At 32.4% G+C, this 21386-nt stretch overlaps 3 protein-coding genes across 6 annotated transcripts; 2 read left to right on the top strand and 1 right to left on the bottom strand.

Moving 5' to 3' along the window:
• Window positions 1-16: 16 nt before the first annotated feature.
• Window positions 17-1481, top strand: LOC125068248 (cysteine-rich with EGF-like domain protein 2-B). Its single transcript, XM_047677335.1, has one exon. It carries the CDS (start codon window positions 208-210, stop codon window positions 1315-1317), a length of 1110 nt encoding a protein of 369 aa, XP_047533291.1. The 5' UTR covers window positions 17-207; the 3' UTR covers window positions 1318-1481.
• Window positions 1482-1744: 263 nt separating this feature from the next.
• LOC125068544 (active breakpoint cluster region-related protein) lies at window positions 1745-21196 on the bottom strand. Of its 4 annotated transcripts, none has more exons than XM_047677749.1 (21): window positions 20838-21196; window positions 19630-19858; window positions 19268-19460; window positions 18029-18185; window positions 17619-17868; window positions 17301-17475; window positions 15957-16098; window positions 9692-9808; window positions 9421-9606; window positions 9075-9272; window positions 8870-8989; window positions 8671-8793; window positions 8119-8316; window positions 7586-7795; window positions 7156-7351; window positions 6789-6982; window positions 6388-6551; window positions 6032-6171; window positions 5628-5773; window positions 5013-5137; window positions 1745-4666 (listed from the first exon to the last, which is right to left on the bottom strand). In XM_047677749.1, exons 1-21 carry the CDS (start codon window positions 21111-21113, stop codon window positions 4426-4428), a joined length of 3780 nt encoding a protein of 1259 aa, XP_047533705.1. In that variant the 5' UTR covers window positions 21114-21196; the 3' UTR covers window positions 1745-4425. The 4 variants fall into 4 exon arrangements, with proteins under 4 accessions (XP_047533705.1, XP_047533706.1, XP_047533707.1 ...); XM_047677750.1 differs by having other exon boundaries at window positions 17301-17472; XM_047677751.1 differs by having other exon boundaries at window positions 19268-19391.
• LOC125068551 lies at window positions 14538-15602 on the top strand. The gene is made up of 3 exons (XM_047677758.1): window positions 14538-14629; window positions 14701-15232; window positions 15380-15602. The coding sequence occupies exons 1-2, from the start codon at window positions 14554-14556 to the stop codon at window positions 15201-15203; spliced, it is 579 nt and encodes a 192-aa protein (XP_047533714.1). The 5' UTR covers window positions 14538-14553; the 3' UTR covers window positions 15204-15232; window positions 15380-15602.
• Window positions 21197-21386: the final 190 nt, after the last annotated feature.

Here is a 21386-nt window from a genome sequence, read left to right as displayed (position 1 = left end):
GAGGTTTGAGCGCTCACTCTAGTCTACAGTCTACACTATTCTAAAGTTCTTATTCTTAACTGACAGCTGTTGTACTCATACAACTCTTTAATAATTATTATCAATTCCTGATCAGTATTTCTTATGAGATTTATTTCGAATTATTAATTTTTCATTAACATTTTTAACTTATATATAGTAACTATTATTGTTTAACACTTGACAGAAATGTTTTGTTCAATGGCCTACTTTACACTTTTAAAATTAATTTTAATATGCATGTCTACTATCACTTTTGGTATAACACATTCAACTTTAGATACTAAAGGAATATTACATTCAAAAAAAATTAATGAATGCCAGCGTTGTAAAGTAGTAACTGATTCTTTTAGTCACTGGCTTGAAGAAACCTCTCGAGGTAAACACGAAGGTGGCGATGCCGCTTGGGAGGAAGCTAAATTAAAGTCTTATGCGCGAAGCGAAATGCGATTAGTTGAAATTCAAGAAAACTTATGTTCTGAATTAAAAAATCATCAAGACGATTGTTATTCTCTCTCAGAGGAAGCAGAATCACTCCTGGAAAATTGGTGGTTTCATGAATATCAAAATAATTTAGATTTATATACTTGGCTTTGCATAGAAAATTTACAATACTGTTGTCCATCGAATCATTATGGTGAATCCTGTACCCTTTGCCCGCATATTAAGAATAACAAAATATGTGGGGGAAATGGAAAATGTGATGGTGAAGGGACACGTAAAGGTGATGGTCATTGTATTTGTAAAAGAGGATTTACAGGCATTGATTGTGAAGAATGTTCCCATAATTTTTACAATGCAAGTAACGAATCCTGCAAACCTTGCCATAAAGCGTGTGATGGATGCCAGGGTGATGGAGTAGAAACCTGTGTCAAATGTGCTGCTGGTTGGACTATGAACTCTGGTAAATGTGTTGATAATAATGAATGTTTGGATTTGTCTATTTGTAAGAGTAATGAGTATTGCATAAACAAAGAAGGAACATTTGCCTGTAAATTGTGTGATAAGACATGCAAATCATGTGAAGGTCCTGGTCCATCCAGCTGCTCATCTTGCTCTCCCGATCATGTCTTATGGATTGGTAAATGTTTAGATATTAAAATTCAAAGGGATCTTTTAATAAATTGCTCAATGAGAATAGCTTCCTATTTATGCTTGGTTATCCTAGTGATGTTTTTATATAGAAAATCAAAATCATTAGCATCCCTCACAGTTTTAATTATTTCACTTCTGATATATTATTCTGAAACAACTTCTGAAGTAGGTTTGATTAAAATTATTCCTTATTTTTCCAATTAATATTAATGTAATTAATTAAATTAATTAAAGAAACATTTTTAAAGGTGTATTAAAAATACATTTTATTGTGAAAGGTACATAACTACATTTAGTATCAATTATATACAAAAATTAAATACAATTAACAAAACTTCCATTTCTTATCAGCATATATTTGCCAAAAAAGTATAAGAAATGTAGTACAAACAAATATTAGTTTATAAGAGAAATGTTACAAATATTTGATATAATCAGAATGATTATTTAACAAATCAAATCATATTTATAACACTGTTAAATGAAAAATTGTAAATAAAAAAAATTACTTAATGCATTGATTTTACTAATAATACCTTATATATTTCCACCTCAAATTAAATTTTAATAATGGAAAAATCTAAAAATAACCGAAGAATATATTTATGTATATATATTATTTATAGGCTGGTTAAATGTAAGTGGTAAGCTATAAAGAAATTATTAAAAAAGTACAAGAAAAATGTTTTCTATTACGAAATCTTTGTGATGTCCCTTAAACATTTAAATTACATATAAGTATGTATATAAAAAGCATCACACCCTACAGCAATAGTGCCAATGTTTATTTATTATTTACGTAAATTGGTTCCAATATTTACTGTTTGATTAGTACATATTTGCTTTTGCTTTAATATCTTAATGTCTTTTTATCTTGTTTTTTCTAAAACAAACTTATTGAATAAACACTAAGGTACTTGGGCATACATTTAAAGATATCTAAATATTGGAGAATTGGAAGGTATGTAAACATATTATTTCCTTAATAATTTAAGGAAAAATGGTATTGCTGTGGCATACATATGGTTTTAAGATTCACCAAAATAATTAATACTCTTTAGAGAGAATAAACAAAGTTGGACCACATAGTCAAGCATTAATTGAACCAGTATTTATAATAAAATATACTTATAAAATATATAAAACAATTTCATTCTAACCTAAATAATACATGATATAAAACCAACGAATGTTTCAGAAAAATGTAAGAATTTTAAGAATAAAATCAAAAGCTTGCTAGTTAAGCTGGCTACTTGCTTGTTTGGAATCTTTGGTGAGAGAGTCTTGGTACATAGAAAAAATAACTAAACTAAGGGACAAATATATTACTCAACAATATAAAAGAATCATTAATAATGTTAATGGTTATCAACAAAATCTATAGAAACTATAAACGAAACATAACTTTGTTCTAAAATTTTCGTTTTTGGTAGCTTGTCATATATTAAGTACTAATTTAACATCATAAAAACTACTTGCAAATAACATATAAGAATGTTATGCTATCGGAATAATATGCTGAGGCAATATCTTGTTTTTACAATTTTATCGATTCATTAAGTGAACATAATACTATAATATGCACGACTAGTAATGAAAATGCTGTAATATGGAATTAAGTTTGTTATGGTTGATCCAGGAATTAATTTTATTCTTTTTTACAAAAGATTTTTGAAAAAAAAATAAACTTACAAAGTTATTATTATCAGTCCATTGTATTAAGCTAAATTTTTTTTTACATTTTCGGTCCCTTTAAATACTTATTGAAATGCAAATAAGATGCTTACACAATAACAATGACTACCAACATTAGGGATCATTTACTTGTACATAGTGTGTACATAATACAGCGATGTAAGAAGTAGGTAACTAATATAATAGTAATATAGCTATTCACTTAATAACTTAAAAAAACTATAATTATAAATAATTTTGTATGTTCTTAGTTATTGATGAAAAAAACATTTTAAGAATTAAAATAAATAATACACACTTTTTTTTATGACATTCTTTTTAATTTAGATGCAATAATTTTATTTTACACATGTTACGAATCATTGATTCAGGAAACCTAGTTACCTACTTCCCAGTATCTAGATTTTGTGCAAAATACACTCTAAAAGATATTACTACATTCAGTCTGTTTCGTTTTATGGAATGTTTTAACAACGATTGCAATATAAAAGCATGCAAAATATAATATAGAAATACAAATATACTTAGTTGTATCTATATGTAAGATTGATTTTTCTATACCTTGTCACTAGCACTTGTAAAATAACTCTAAATGTAATAATTTATTACGACATAGTCGAACTTTTTCTTATAATATGACTATCAATACTTATTTCGTTATTTATGGTGTTCTTATATAATTAGCGTCGATAGAATCAATTCTTGAATGAATGGATTACAAAAAACACCCAGTCAGGTCAGGAAGTGCATTTTGTGATATTATTTCACATACATTTCGTGCCATAAATTATTCTGAATATAAACGAGAGTGGCCACTCGGAATTTGTGATGACAAGTGAAGTTTTAATATGATAATAATAATACTAGTTAATAAATTTTAGTGACTTAAGATTTACACAACTATCATTTTTATCATCTTTGAATCGGGTAGAATTCAAAATATTAAGTATGGCATTGAAATATTTATTTTGAGCTATTGCTTAGATAAAACGTACTTGATAGTGTAAAGCTAATGTACATAATCTAAAGTGTTTAAAAAACAAAAAGCAAAGGTATTTTAAACATGTTTTCCTAAGATTTGATTTAATTCATACTAATAAAACCTGTTAGAAACAACATTAAAAAAAATGTTTTTCAACAACATTTTTTGTTGACTGCAGAAGTAAAGTTTTTGTTTCCTAATACTGTCGGCAGTGGTTTTGAATATAATCCATCTTTTAACTGAATTATCTTATTAGTTTATCAATCTCTTATGGTGCAAGAAATTATTTATAATACATGTTTATTTTGCTCTTTATTTAATCTCAGCATGAAAATTCAGATTTGTGAATATCGAGTTTGTGTCAGCTTAGAATGTGAAGTATGCCGCGGGCAAGTAGCTTAATTGGCCATTGAATTAACATCCTAAACTTTTTGCTGTGTTGCTTTGTTCTGATTGAACGGCGGCGTTTAATAAAATGCTTAGACTGATGATTGAAAATCTAACTAAACCAGTTGACTGCGAGATACACATTACCGGTTTTCCCATTCAAACTAAAACAATTATTGCGACGCAGATTTTAAATTTAAAAATAATTAGGTCGATGGTATAACAGATAAGGTGACTCAATATGAAGTTCAATCGAGTAACGGCGGCGGGTTGGCGTGCGGGCGGTGCGCGGACAGGTGCTGCGCGAGGTGTCGTTGTTGCAGCAGCGTGTAGAGGATGCCGGCCTGCGCCATGGCATCCACGGTGCCGGCCGCCAGCTGGTCTGCGCGCAGCTTGCCGCCCGCCGCGCTCGGCCGCAACAGCGTCGGCCCGAATACGGTAGCCAGGTTGTGCAGAGACATCTTGTTCTCGCCTTCGTGCTGATTAACTCTGTTGCCATGACATAATTATGTTACATGTTTGATAGTCAAAATCAAAATCTTTATTCAAAAGTTTTTTTTTAGCAATGTTTTTTTTTTTAACAATTTAGCACCGACCGGAGGAAAATACTGACACCTACACACCTGGTACACCTGGTTCCTTTTATAATATCGAGTTTAGTTTCTCAAGTCATATTCTAAAGATTAGTGTAAATATGTATAAAATATTTGTAAATTTTCTCAAATAAACAGATCATTAAAATATTCAACTCGTATTAAAAACGTATAGTAAGATTTGTACTTGGTAGCTGAAATATAAAGTATTACGCTAATATATACTTGAGGTTTCAACTTACTTGACAAAATGATTAAGGAGAAAATCAATACAATTCTTATTGAGGTCTGGAAGTTGTGCATAACATTTGAGTAGTGCGTGGCGCCTCGTGTGTGCCGGCCCTGAATCTGTAGAGGCCCCAGCACCCTGAAAGTTAAATGTTGATACATATTTTTAATGATAGGATATTTTAAACCACAGTAACATCTTAAGTATTACATTGGGCAATTTGAGCAATCATTTTAGAAATGAATGCAATTAAACAATGAGAATATCACTCAGTTATAAACAAATATATAATTAATTGCAATAAGTCCGGTGCAATATTGTAAGTCTTATACAATATTCTGAGTGACAAATGTTAGTAAATTTATTTTATCAAATGTATTTTCATTTCCGCGGATATTATTGTGTTCGAAAATTACGTTTTTGATTGTTCGTGTTTTTGTTCATTTCAAACTTTTATCAACATTATATCAATGAATATTAATAATTATTTCATTTAATGTGATGACGACATTGCCACACTGTATATATTGATGAAAATGGAAAAAATGTAACCTCTTTCAAACTTATTCTATATTGATAATTAACGATTATTATTTATTTATAGTTCTGTATTAAATTAAATTAATACCTGTGTTGATCCCCAAGCCCGTAACAATTCTGGATATAAAGCGTCAGTAAACAATGCCTCCGGCAATTCACGTAAGTACAGCTTCAATACTCCAGTCACAGAGTGTACGTCAACCTCTTTTAATAACTGTTCAGCTTCGTATGCATCTGAGAAATAAAAAAGGTTCGTTTTTTCAATGAATACATGATGAATTTAAAGGGTAATTGTATAACTTAGGGCTATTTTCAGTAACTCTATGAATTCTTCTGTTTTTTCTTTACAAAAAACTGTTAAGCGAATTTTATTCAATGTAGAGAATTATAAACAAGTTTTTAAGTAATTTTTTTTCTACTATTTCACAGACTATTTTGAGATTAATTTAATTAATTTTAGATTCATTGATTACTAATTAATGAGTAACTTACTAGTTTCGAAGCTCTTCTTGAGCCGGTTGAGGTCGGAGGCGCTGCCGGATACGCGGTAGATGCCCACCTCGCCGATGCCGCGGCGCTCCACCTCGCGCACGCACGCGCTTATAATGAAAGGGATGTTCCGTTTTTCACGTCTGCAAATTATGTTAAACTCTTACTATTGTTATTAAGTTATTATAGTATGCCCGGGGAGGCTACACAGATTAAGTCAGTAAGTTAATTATAGACCATTGGTTAAAATAAATTCAATACATAATATTTATTTATTTCGAGTTAAAAAAAATAAAATCATTTCAGCAATAGTTGTCTGAGGAACTAGTCAATAAAGTAGGAAATCAGAAGAAACGGACTTGGCGACGTGCGTGATTTTGGCGCCGAAGAGCGCGCCGGGCTTGGCGCTGGGCACGTGTCGCGCGGAGCGCTCGGGCGGCAACAAGCGCACGCGCAGCGGCAGCGAGCCGCCGCCCACGCACACCGTGCGCGACACGCTCTCGCCCACCCACTCGCGGGACAGCTGCCGCAAACATACGAAACAGATTTCAATAGTTATTAGCAAAGTTTGCCACGAAATGTAAACCACATAAAAAACCATTTGAGACCTTTACGGGCAGAGTGTGTGTGCATGAGAATTCTAACTTCGTCCGATAATAGAATGAATAAAAACAAGGGTTATACGCAGTATATATTTTTATATTATTTTTATTCAATGTCATAGTTAAGATGTCAGGATGACTGGGTCCAAGTCCTATACCTTAAGCGTACACTTCCCCCGGAGAACCGGACGAGCGGCATCCTCGTAGAGCAGCAGCCGTAAGTTCTGCGAGCCCTCGAGGTCGAGCGTGAAGCTCTCGTTCCAGCGTGGCTGCGCACTGCGACACACCAGCTTAGACTTCGCCTTGCGGAAGTAGTGCCCATACGAATCCACCTCCACCACGATGTAATAGTCTGAAAAAACAATATAATTTTATTAGCAATTTATATTTATATAAACCGAAATATTGGACCGTTGCTTTACCGAAAATTTGGACAAAATATAATTGTAAATACGATTTTTGATTTATCAGCAATTGGACAAATACAATCAGTCTTCAACAGCAATAGCTGCGAAATAATCTTACCAGCTGAAGTATCCAAAGGTGCAGTCATGCCTCCTATATGTAGTTGCAAGTCCCCTAGCAGCAAAGAGTCATCTCTACCGCTCCGAAGGAGGTAGGAGCCCATGTCTGTCTGCAGGTAGCTGCGACATGCCGTCACCCATCCTTGAAGTTCTAACATTGATACAGTACTGGTGCCGGCGGGAGGTGCAGACGATGCCTATTAAACAAATATTTTTACTTTTAAAATAAAACTACAAATTGAGAGATCAACAATTAACTTGCAATTTATATAAAGACAACTTGTTTATAATTATTTTAGGCTTATTAACGAATGGCATTTAACTTTTTAAAGCCACTGGTCAATAATATAATAATTTTAAAAAATGTTATCCTGTTATTTGGATTTTATATAATATAAACATCATTAATGTTGTAATTAATCCGCGCTAACCTGTAGGGCATGAATGGAATCAATCCACTGCGTGCGTTCATATTCCGAGCTGAGGAAGAATATGTGTTGCCGCTGCAGCGTCGTGGAGCCCGGCGCCCGGGCGCCCACTCGGAACACCAGGTTCGGAGACGCCAGAACGAGCTGTCCTTCGAGCTCCGAAAGTTTTTTCCGTTGTTTTTCCGCCGCACCGCGACCTCCCAGACGTATTTTCTGTAAGGTTTAACAATTTTTAAAAATTAAAGTCTGACATTTCCATGTTAAAATCTTATGTATTAATAGCGTAAGCCGATTTTTGTCCGGTTTTAAACATTCCAACTGAACTAATGTATACTACCTATTTGATATTAAAAATCTCATTTAAAAGAGGTTTCATCATTTTGGCGCCAAATGTAGATGAGTGACTTGCAGTTTACAATGAAATGAAAAATCAAAACAAAACCTGTCAGCTTGACGAAATTCCTAAAAAATATTTAGAATATTCGCGAAGTTTCGCGGGAGACCCATCAGTGCAAGTAGTAAGTTGCAACACGGACCTTGTCGTCCTGCGTGGCGCGCTCCTCGGCCAGGATGATGTCGCGCACGGTGCAGGCCTGCGACTTGAGCGCCACGATGTTGGCGGGCGACGCCTCGCGCTCGGCCGCGCCGCCCGCGCCCTCGTCCTCCACCACCACGATGTCCGGCAGCGGAATGAACCACTTCAGCTCGAAAGTGAATTTATCTCTTCCGGAAGCCTAGCAAATTGCACCGGCCATTAAATAAAGGAAAGGGGGAATGTGTCCGATTGGCCACCTAAAAACTACTTAACGTATGATTTCAGTAGTTCTTATTTTATATATACAATTATACATATATAGAAGATCGCAATGGGTTAGGTTAGAAGCATTCTGTGAGCAAAGGAAAGCTCGGTTCGAAATTAGATTTCTTCTAATTTATTTAATAACATACGTCAATTATAGATCACGTGTTAAATCAAATACTTCGTGTAATTGAGTTGCACCACTTGGGCCTTTTCTGAAAACTAAATCGATATTCGCAATGTGATTTTGTCTAGTCTTAATGTTCGTTCGGTTAATCGATGTTTATACCTTGTATTTAGCGCAGGCGATAACGTCGTTGAAAAGAAATAGATGTCTCAATTTTCGATGCCCATCTGACAGTTCGACGATAAAAGAATTTTTTACGAGTCTCCGCTGTGCTCTGTCTGCGTTCTGTAAAAATGTATATATACATTGTATACATTGCATATTTAAAAAAATATATTTTAGAAACAAAATAAACGATTACCGGAAACATGGACTTAGTTTGTATAATATTGAATTCGTCTAAGAAATGCTGCGTCATATTCAATGCCTCGGTTAACATCGCATGATCGGGGTGACTCGCCGGTGTGTACTTAATAAGATCCTGAAAATAATAATTGTTATATTTATTAAGCTATATCTCTTCGAAGAACATATATTAAAATATATCAATCATTCTTAGTGCATACGTGTAAAACTAGTGCGTTCTTCTGCACACGAGCTACAGGCTTATGCAGGAGATCATCGAGCGACATCGGCTGTCCGCGACACGTGATCTGCCGCGTGAGGTCGGCGAAGCGCTGCGAGGTCGCGCATCGCCGTCGCACGGCGTCCGTCGCGCGCCCGTAGTTGTGGAGGAACGCCCCATATACGTTTATATTTTCAGCCTAAAATACAAATTTCAAAAATTTATTGGTCCTATTTATAATGTTATGCATAGCCGAATACATAATATTTTTTTTAAGAAAATTTAAAATAAATCAGTTTTGTTTATTTGAGCAGATGAACAAATTCCTACGAATTCCATTCACTTACCATTTTTTTAAAATGGATTCCTACAGATAATGGTTCTTCCCAACTGGCGACAGCATTTTTTAGGCCTTCAAGGAAACTCTTGTGCAAGTCGTGCAACTCCGATATTTTATAGAATATCGTACCGAATTTTTCCTCTGTTATGACAGGTTGAGACGTCGATAGTGTGGCTTTTATAGCGTTCATGTACTGGAAAAGAAATATTTTTCTTAGTATATTTATTATATGTATTTTTTTAATATTATGGCTGACGGCCAAGGCTCATGATGCTCACCTTCTCCATTACATAGAGGCATTCCACATACACAGTCTCGCTTTCTATGATACTTGTGACAATGCAACGGTGCATCGTGAGACGCTCGGCCTCTGCATTACTGCTGATGTTAGACTCCTGTAATTTGTTTTCTCATATATTTCCTTGTTGTACAAATTAGTTTTAGTACTTAAAACAGAAACCTAAAAAAATTTTTTAATGACTATTCAGTTTAAACCAATTCATGAAAGAAAACGAATTTGAATATTATTTTGTTTAAACAGTAGAAGCAATAATATACTAAAATGCCAAAAGTAAATTACCACTATGTAACTCAGCATTGTACATCTCACATAATATGTAATAATAAAATTTATATTCCTTTTACATCCTTATAGGCATAAGTTAGTTAGGAATACAACAAAACCAAGTATGTTTAGTTTAAATTAAATATCCGATCAGCAGCTCGTTGGGTACCTACCCAACGAGCTTGGACAAAGCCCTACCACCAAGTTAAAATGATATCAATTTAAAGATATATTTTAAAATTTAGCATTAGTTTTATTTATATTCATTTGTACACTGGCGACGCCTCGTCTTCAATCTTGAATTTATTAGTAAAGAAAATAAAATGACATACATATATTCTATACCCCATACGATATAATAAAAAGTGCTATAGAACTCAGAAATGATGCAGTTTTCTACCAATGAAAGTTTTTTTTTTAAATTGGATTACCCTTTACATACAAACAAACCAATTTTACCTCTTTATAATATTAGTATACATAATATACTTCCTGCTATACATAAGCTTACTTTGCCTCAGCTCCTTGTATATTTTTTGTTTCATTGTACAACTGATTGTATAACAAACAGGTTTGCAATTGCTTACATAAAACCTTTGTTTGTAAAAACAGTTTCAAAAAGCGCTGTTTGTTTTTGGTAACAAAACTAGCCACAAAAAACCATATCACATAATTCACAAAGTGAACTTAAGGTTGCATTTTAGGTTCGAGCTGAATCAAACTCATCAGTCATGAAAATAACAACTATTTTCCTCTTATTATTTTACGTAAGTTTAGCGAAGTGTATGGATGTGGACAGTGAGTATTACAGTGTAGAGTAGATTTTAATTCATTTGCTTTCTTTAGAGTTCCTTAAAGCATGTTCCTTAAATAGTTCCCCTTATTGCTTCTAAATATATTGGCTCCCTCACGCTTTACTCCATTTATACAGAGCATTTATTGATTGTAAAATACGTACTATCTACCCGCAAAGGTCTTTTATGTACCAGTATCTTAAAAGCACAAAGATAAGTCTAGAAAATATTAAAGTTTCTTTTATATTTATATTACACAGGTTATGAAATCAATCGTATTGAATTCACTCCACTTCATGATGCGATTATACTAAACGACATTGTCGATATCTTTAGCGAGTTTGAAAACAGTATGGTAAGCAAAATAGAAATAATAAACATTATAAAGTTTTAAGCCAGTCCATTATATATTCCATGTACATATGTTTGCAGAGTCCTCAATTAAATAATCATATGTTCAGTAACAGTGAAAGTGAGGAAGATATCGAAAATCTACTGTCCGAGTACCAACAATATTTAGATAAAGCACACGAGCAGAGGATAAATTATATAAGAAAAAATAAAAGCAAAAACAAAGTGCCACCCATGCGACATGAAAACTTCAATAAATTAAAACCAATTGAGCGAAATAATTACCGCGAGAACAGTAATTTTTACTTTAATAATATGAAACATCCAGCTTTTCTGAATACATTTATGCCACTTAATTCAAACATAAAATTTGCAAAAAAGAATGACAACCTATTCGATTTTTCGAAAAATTTATATGATGGGAAAAAATCAGACGATTTACCTACTATACTTCCAGAAAATCTATCCAAAACCATAATGTCATCGTGTTTTTGCCAAGAAAATATTTTTCCATGCAAATGTCAATGCAAGAAATGTTTTTATAGAGAATCTGCTCTTTCTAGAAATTTTAATAAGATTAATCACCTTACAAACAGTTTTTTAAAAATTCCAAAATCCTTTGAAGAGAATCCAAGTAACAACTTGGACAATTTAAGCCTTCGAATAAAAATAGACGTTCAATTGCCGAACGCATTAAATAATTTACTTAAATATCTAAACCAATTTGAAAAATATGAAGAACATGAAGATACCTTTCCAATACCAAGAGATCCTTTATCAACCATCAACTTACCTTTTCCATATTTAAATTTTTCAATTCCAATTGATTTAATTGGATACAAACAGAATATATTAAAGGATAAATCACCAATACATAAAATAACTATTCATAAAAAGAAAAAGTTTCGTTTTGGAAATAATAACAAAAAACACAAAACCAAGAAAATGTACAATTTACAGAATTTTAAAATTGAACCGCAATTGGAACGTAATATAACAAAAGTAGAAAATAGTAATAGCTCTTTTAATAAAAATAGTTCGTTCAGCAATAATGAAGATACGAAGCTAAAAACAAATGAAACTACTGAAATGACACTCAATCACTCTAGTGATAAAACAACTGTAACTCACACTCCCAGAATTGTTTTAACTCTTAATATAACAAAAGGCAGTTACAATCGTTCTGAAAATGCATCAAAGATAGAGAATAGTATTGAAGCAGACTTCGAAATTGAAAAGGATAATGTGTCAAACACGAAATTATTGCGGTTAAAACGCGAAATAAATAATAAATCACCAAATTATCTTACATTGCTTAATAATAATAAGAGTATGACAACATCCTTTGCAATAAATAATCGATCCAGTTTTCCTGAAGTTATATCTTCTAAAAAATTATATACAGAATCGGAGGTTGACACTGAATTGGTATATTGGCCATTGGCGAAAAAAAATCAATCCCTGATACATTCAAAGAACATAACTGCCTTGATTTTAGATAGAGAAATTAAAAAAACAAAATTGAACATGACAAAAGATAAATTAATTAGTAACCACACTACAGCTTTAGAAAAAGCAATATTTGGCGATGTGGATTGGAACGATATTGATGCAGTTGTTCCGGTTTTCATGTCTTTTGTGGGCAAATATATAACAGGCGTATTAACGTTTTGCTCTGAAAATATATGCCACTCTATGAAATGCGCAAAAAAATTATGTTTACATAGAATTTGTACACCAGATAACCGGTACAATAGTAAAGGTCATTGTGCAGGCAACAACTACACTGGTAAGTTAATTTAATTAAAATATTTATATTACTCATGGTAAAAGAGAAACAAGTTTTACAGGAGGAAAATTGATATACACTTAGCACCTTCATGAAAATAACATTTTAAGTAATGTTTGTTAAGTAAAATCAAATTAGAAAACTTTATCCAGAATAAAACATTTTTTCCATATAGAGATTAGTTGTACGCGATGAAAATCTCCTAATTATTTACATATTATAAATATAATTTCTTAAATCTTGTATTATTTACTTTTCAGATAGCGTAGCCACTATGGAGTCTATAATGGATTTACCATCAAATATAGCTTTTGAAGTTGTTGACATATTAGAGGAGAAAATGTTAGGAAAGTTGTTCGGAAAAGGAACTCTTTGTATTCACTCAAAATGTAGCACCTTTGCAGCATTTAAGAAAACATTTAAAAAGGCCAAATGCACATTTAAAGAACTTAATATAGCAGGTCATTGTCCTAATTTAAAAAATATTAAAATTATATAATAAAAAAACTTACGTAACCTATTATCAAACAAGCCGCGGCGTAAACGTTTGGTGTTTATAAACATTAAGTACTTTACTCATTAAGCTCTGATAATGCTAGAGTTCTATGCTATTTATCTTAAGTAGATACGAGAAAAAAGGTTTAAAAAGTGTTTAAAAAATATTACTTTCATTCACTATGATACTTCTGGTTTTATTTTTGATACCCAAAATGTATACCCAGGTAAAGTATAAATTAACACTTAAAATCAGTAACCATAATTAAATTCTACTATTTTTTAAATTACAATTAAATTTTTATAATCTTTCTTATGTAATCATACTAAAATATATGCAAAAAATGTGGTTATTAAAATTATTTTAGGTTGAAAATGAAATTTATTTAAGCCCTTGGAGTGTAATAAATAAAGCTAAACCAAAAATAATAGACTTTAATCCTAATGGAGAAGTGAAAACGAGAAACGTTCCCATCGAACATATTATTAGTTTAAAAAATATCTTACAAAAATTCAGGAGACATGAAAATATGAAAAATGTTTTAAGATTCGATGATCCATCGTTTTGGAATACATCATACGTTTTGCAAGTAATAAACAAGTATATGAATAACATGACGGATACGTCACGTCCAAAAACGAGATTAAAAATATTGACGAACTGCAAAAAAAGCTTGGAGTTATGTAGATTCTTAGCATGTCCTAACATTAAAGAAAGTTGTATTTTATGTGAAGTTCAGACGAAAAGCAATTCAAAAAATACAACTACATGTGAGAAATTTTCAACAACATTTTTAAATAATCATAAGCAACTACAGAATCATTCGTTTTAGCCTAATTATAATATTAATCAATCAATGTAATTGATTTTTATTGAATGAATAAAGTGTTAAAATATGAAGATATTTTATTTTTCTTAACAAAAGCATATCTAAAAACATTTAAGTAAAGTTTTGTAGAATTGATAATAACTGCGGGAACAATGAAAAGGTTTTGGTATGTTTCCTCGTAAGTCATTAAGTAAACATTCCCGAAAGTCCCTTATCTCACAACAGATAGGTGCATAGCGCAGATAACTATATATAAGGGAGACGTGGACTATTCAAACATTTACTGTCGCACCTTGTCCCTAAGTCACCCGTCACTATGTTCAGTTCTAGGACGCTTTTACCTTTTTTTGTCTTGTGTATTGTCCATGGATCGCTGAGTAAGCCACTCACTAGTAAGTTTTAAAAATTGATTTATAAAATTATTATTCTTTACGAGAAATCAAAGCATTGCTATATTTTACAGATAACGTAGTTGAGGGGCGCGGTATCGGTTCCACAATATGGGGTTGGATAACATATCCGTTTACTTGGTGGAGCGCAGATGTTAGTGAAACACTGCCTGAGAAAGATCAACCTCTCCAAACAGATACGACAAATACTTACGATAATGTACGCAGACAGAATGTGAATGTACAGTGCAACGATCAGACATGTACTACGATCAGGTGTAATAAGTACGGATGCGTGAACATTACGTGTAATATATATGACACAGATCTAACTGGAGAGTGTCGGAATTACAATACCGAAGTGAAACCTGAAGAGCCTACTACTCCTAATTCGTCAGAATCAGTATCGACGCTGCAGTCACGAGATAAAAAAACTGACGTGACATCGAAAGAACCTACTATTTCAACCACAGAAACATCTAAGCCAACTATCGAAGACCGACCACTAGAATTAGAAGCAGTATTATCGTCAACCGTTACCGAAATTGTTGATAAAGTAATAGCTACTGTTGATTAGGAAACCGAAATGAAACATACTATACTAAGGTAATCCAACTCCATATTGTACTTGTTGTTTTTATTGTAACCGAAACCGCTCTTTATTTGCAAATAAATATAACATTATTTCCTTATAATTCGATAATTTAAATAGATTATAACTTTTAGTTTCTTTTTTTTTTTGTAATATTTCAGATGCAAATACACTAAAGGAATTCACTTACAATATTTTATCGCTTGATTTAGAACAAATTTTCAGAAATTATTTCGAAACATTTTTTACACAATATGTTACAAAACTGACGAATAATTTAATTGAAAAAATGGAAATCGATTCGTATTGCTCGGACGGTATATGTTATTATTCAAGATGTGAAAATTACAATTGTGAGATACAATTATGCAAGTATTATTTAATAACAGGAGAAAAACAATGTATGACTGAAAATAAAACCAAAAAAAATAATTTTAATTTTCAAGACAAGTTTAAAAAATTACTTAATAGTGATAACATGGAAGATAATGAAGTAAAAAAATGGTGAATTTAATAAATAGATGTAATTCGAATTAATTATTTTTATTTCAATTCTTTAAGTGAATGAAGAATGTTTTTTATAATAAAAATTAATAATAATTAAATTATTTTTTAATACATCCATGTCATGATATTAATAATAATTAGCCCATAAATCATTTTGTTATTGAAAATTACACGATTGTTTAAATTATAATTGTAAACAACTTTTGGCATTTTGACATTACAAATACTAACCTGATGTTGAAGTTTTCTTAAAACCGGCGGCGTAGCGCTGGCCTCCGTGTCCGATGAAATGGTTCGCAGCAGGAGCGGGGTGTCGCTGGAGTCTGCCAGCTCGGAGCTCGTCTCGCTCGGTTCGGTACCCTCGCCAGCTTGTCTGATTGGTATTTTAAAACATTTACACGATAGTTGTTCGGTTTCGGTAGATTATAATAGAGCCAACCGTTTTTGAGCCAAGGGACCTATTTGTAATAGAAGGCCTTTAGGAAGAGTTATGAGATGGCTACCTTCAATCCGGATCGAAGAGAAAAAATAATTTCAAAATACGAATTCTTGTAAAACGTTACAAATTTATTTACGAAATTCGGTTTCCGGTTTTCGAAAGTTTATCCTAATTGAAATACAGTTCACATACGTCCCTAAATTAATATAAAAAGGCAAGTGTATCATGATGAATCACTATATATCATAACTTTTCGAAAAATGGAATGCTGAAGTCATAGTCCTGGCAAGTTGTGTAATTACATGATCAATTTTTACAAAATACATTGTTATTTATTTTATTAGAGAATATTGGTGTTGTTAAAAAGTAATAATAGAAATAATAGCTTAAATAATTATATTTTCTACGAAAATTAATCATAGATACAGTTGTATAAACAACTTTTGTACTTTTTTTTTATACTCTTGGCTTTAATTATTTAAACTCAGCTGACGTATTTTCCTCTTTGCTTAAAAAAAATGCATAATTAAGAAAGCATAATTAGTTTGCGCCATATAGCGTTCCATTCCAGGTGATGATACGAATTATATTACACAAAAGCAAAATAATAAAGGAGTTATGTTATTTTATTTAAAAAATATTTCTTTCATGTATAACTTTACAGTTTAGATACTAATGTATACTTTTAATTCTGATTGGTAAATTTTACTTCGACTTTTACGACGATATTTATTCGGTTTCCATCCATTTCTTACAAATGACTAAATATTTAATTAATATCATACGTTAGTATAAAACTAAATATTTTAATTTGATGCTTCCGCTGTTTCATTAAAAGTACTTCGGTCACGCAATGGTAACGTTTCGAATGACTCAGAAGCAAATTAAATGTAAAAAAATATCTATACTAATATCATAAAAAAGTAATTGTCTGTCCGTCTTTCTGCTACGCTGTCAACACTGAACCGAATTTGATAAAGTTTGTTATGAAGCAAACATGACCTCCAAGGAGGAACGTAGGATCACTTACTGTTTTTTAGTAAAACCTACGAGCACCTTACCTCACTCAGCCGAATATAGCCGAACATGTAAAGTAGATAGCCCTAAAGCGATATCCGGATCGGACGGGTACTCACTGTATGAAGTAGTGTATGTTGACGTAGTTGGGCGCGGTGGCGCAGAGCGGCGAGTCGGGCGCGGGCGGCGCGGACGCGGCGGGCGGCAGCGTGCCCGCGCTCGAGCTGTCCTCCGACCCCGCGCCCGCCGGCACCACGCCCCAGTCCGACAGCGCCCGGAAACGGTCCCTGCCTTCTGAGCGCGGGTCGTGTTGCAGTTATTGGGAACTTTTCATTTCATTTAATATATTCAAAAGAGTAAACGATCAGTATCAAAAAGCAATAAAAAATATTACGAATTCTAGATTAAATTTAACGCGAGCGAAGACGAAGGTTTACCTGCTTGTATATAAACGTATTCTCCATCGTTGATGTCCACCGGGACTTGGTCGTAGTAGGGTTCGTCCTCGGCGGAGCGCACGACGGCGGGAATGCTCTCTAGCGATATCGGCGCCGACTTGTCGTCGGAGGCGTCGGGCGGGTCGGGCGTGCAGGACGTGGCCTCCTCGTCGATGGAGAGGGGCGTGGCCGCGCCGCCGGACCGCTTGCGTTCCGAAGACAATGAGTTGATTGACTCGTAGCTTTTTACCTGCATTTTTGAACAAAATATGAAATATTATTTATAATCGAGGCCTAAAGCCTCAATGATATTCCCTCCATAAATGACTTTGTTTGTGCTGTTTTTGAGACAAATTTTTAAATCTTTATATAAATAAATAAGAAAACTATTCATATTGAATTGAACTTACCCTTTCACTAATTGAAGGTGTAGACGCTCTGCTGGCAATGGATTCTCGGGACTCGGCGTTTCGTAGTCTTCTTCCCAGCGACGATGGGGGACTGTCTTCGGCCAAGCCTGATTCTGGTAGTGAAGCTCCACGTTTGTTGAAAACTTTTGGGGGTGGCCTAAAATATTTATAATGTTTATCATATTATAAATTTTATTGAATGACTCACTTTGATGAAATCAGTAAATTAACTGAAGGATAAAGTAGAAAACTGATCAAATCATGCTTGGAGACACACAGACTTTTATCACAATTATGAACTATATATATATAATTATTAACAAAAATGAGTGAAACGTCAAAAATTAAAAAATTGTATTTATTTAAATACTTTTTTGACCACCACAAAATAAATGGGACAAAAGGAGGTCTTAATGCCTGAAGGCATTCTCTGCCAGTCAGGTCAAACAGAAAACCCTAAAGGCGGTAATTAATAATTAACAATACATAACAATATACATACTTTTATATCAAACTAAAAAAAAACATACATACATACATGTATGTATGTATGTATGTTTTTTTTATATATGTATGTATGTATGTATGTATGTATGTACATACATACATACATACATACATACACATATAGTAATTATAGTAAAAATAATTTATGTAATCTTCTTCATATTAATAACGTAAGCCGCTTTTTATCCCAGTGATTATGGGAAGATAGCTCCATATAAGAAATCGGTTATGGTCTCATTTTGAAGAGGTTCAGCCGTAGATGTGCAGAAAATTTTAGAGGATCTTGATTGCAATTTACTGAATTGTTACAATTTAACAAAGAATTAATTTTGGTGAGGGAAAAAACTTACTGGCTGGTTAGAGAGCGACGGCTGTATAAGAAAAAAAAATTAAAAACGTAAACAAAATTAAAGTAAATTATTTTCGACAAACTCTAATCCTAAATGAACTAATATATACTATTTTACATTTAATTTAAATAAGCATTAATTATTATTGCGCCAAATGTAAATGCAGTTTACAATAAAATTTAATCAAAATAATCATAGGTTCAATAATAAATTTCGAAATTCCTAAGAAATCTTTTGAATAAATATGAAGTTTCGCAGGAAACCCACTAATAATTATAACTAATCTACATTATTACATGTGTTGTGTATGTGTATAAATGTTTTTGTGAACTTCATTTATACACATGTTTGGTTATAAAATAATTAAAACATTTATCCTTACTTTGGTGGCACTTTCTTCTTAGTAGCAGATGCGGGATCTGTAGAACTACTTTCCGAGGATGGTGGTGATTCATCCAATTTCTTAGCAGCATTCTCAACTGCTTTTAAACCATTAACTTCAATCACTGTTACAAAATCACCTGCTTGTGATGCTGGACGGTTTTTAGCTTGAGTTTTATTAGTTGATTCTACATCTAGTGGAAACATTCAACACTGTACAATCTTTGTCTCTATAATTTCTGAATTAAATTCTGTCCACTTAAAAATATGGGAAATATCTATTTAGAAATAGTAATAACATCTACACTAAATACTTTAAGGAGATAATAAATACAATTTATTTATATAAATAAAATGACTTACCACTTATATCATTATCAGTTCGTTTTACAATTTCACTGTTGCACCGTTTTCGAGCTTCTGCTGCAAGGTTTGATGACAGTTCGTTTATGCATTGGTTCACAGAACTCCTTTCAGCAAAATTCACAGGTTTGTTTCTCAAGTGTACCTCTTCACAGTCAGGAGCCTCCGCTGAGTCATCACTCTTAAGACTTGTTTCACTTTTCTTTGAGAGTGAGTCAGTGTTAGAATCCTATATTAAAAAATACAATTAATATAAAATGAATTACACTTGAAAAGTTGTAACAAACATATTTTAAACAGCTGTTTAAATAAATTTTGACTGCATATGTGGGACTGCATAATATACACAAACTGATAATATTTGCATGAATACTTTAATAACTGCTATCAATCAATTATTGTTAATAAAATCAATAAATAAAGTTCATTTATTTATGGCATCTGATTAATGCAACAAATAAATAAATAATAATATAAATAACCTGTAAATATGAATCTTATTGGTTTCCATTACTGTTTCTAACACTTGATACAAATAATTATATAGTCCTATCAGTTTAGTCAAGTGGTTAGGTTCAGCATATGTGACAGCATGTTGAATGAACTTAAATAGGTGCAATGTGGTAATACATTTAATATATTAGAAAGTTATTTAATTGAATTGGGATGATCACTAACTACAATTATTTTTAAGAAAAAACTGTTTATTCTTTTCCTTGAAAATAGTTAAATGTTAATTTAATTTTAACACATTTATACTTTGAATATTACAATAGAGCACATACCAAACATCTTATTGGATATTTTATCTTACATAAGAACAAATTATTTTAGATGCCATTTTAAAATTAATATAAGAGACTAATAACAGGAGGTAGGTAATTTGTAGATAAATATGATTCATATTAGCTAATTCCAATAAATAATATTTTAACTTGTTGATATGAACATTAGCATGGACTGAATAATCTGAATGTAATGTTAATATATTATGATTATTAATTATTGTATTTCGACAAGATAAAATTTAAGCATTTACCATGTATCTTCTATTACAAGTATGAGTTACACAAATTTTATACTATAGGTTAATGTAAATTCTAGGTAAGTGGACCCGATACAATGAATCACCAAATAAACAAATAATCTTTTATTACTAATCTCTTATCTAGTAGAACGAAATTGACTGTAAGATAACTAAATCTCACTTGTTTGCTATCAGATGTTTTATCGTCATTCGTGTCAATCCCTGAGGGCGGCGCCGTCCTACTTCCTTGGGAAGCTTTATGTTTCTCGACATCAGACAGCAATGTCTCCAAATACTCGACATAGAATTCTTCTTTCTCTAGCTCTTCCCTAAGGATAGCTACTTTCTGTTTATGTTTAGCTAAATTGGCCCTGACATCGTCTTCCCAAGCGGCTGGTAAAGTGCTCTCTGGAAAACGTTGCACCCACACACGCTGAAAATCCCCGAAGACGCTCATCTCTCACAAAACGATTTCATGTCAATTTTATGTTAAAGTAATAATATGAAATCACTGTATTCACTGTTAGTGTAAAAAATGTATCAGAAATTCTGTCATTGCAAAAGCAATTTTTTTATATTTTTTCATATATTTTGACATGTACTAAGTCGAAGGTGTAAATCCATGAAGCTTAATCTATATGATTTAAATCTAAAAATATAATAAATAAGTCTTTGTTTTTAATAATATTTTATTCTTTATTCCGATGACATATCATTAATAAAAGGTGGG

This window comes from Vanessa atalanta, chromosome 13 (genome assembly GCF_905147765.1).
Source record: "Vanessa atalanta chromosome 13, ilVanAtal1.2, whole genome shotgun sequence".
Lineage (NCBI taxonomy): Eukaryota > Metazoa > Arthropoda > Insecta > Lepidoptera > Nymphalidae > Vanessa > Vanessa atalanta.
The sequence above is the reverse complement of the archived record's forward strand: the minus strand, read 5'-3'. Positions and strand labels throughout refer to the sequence as shown.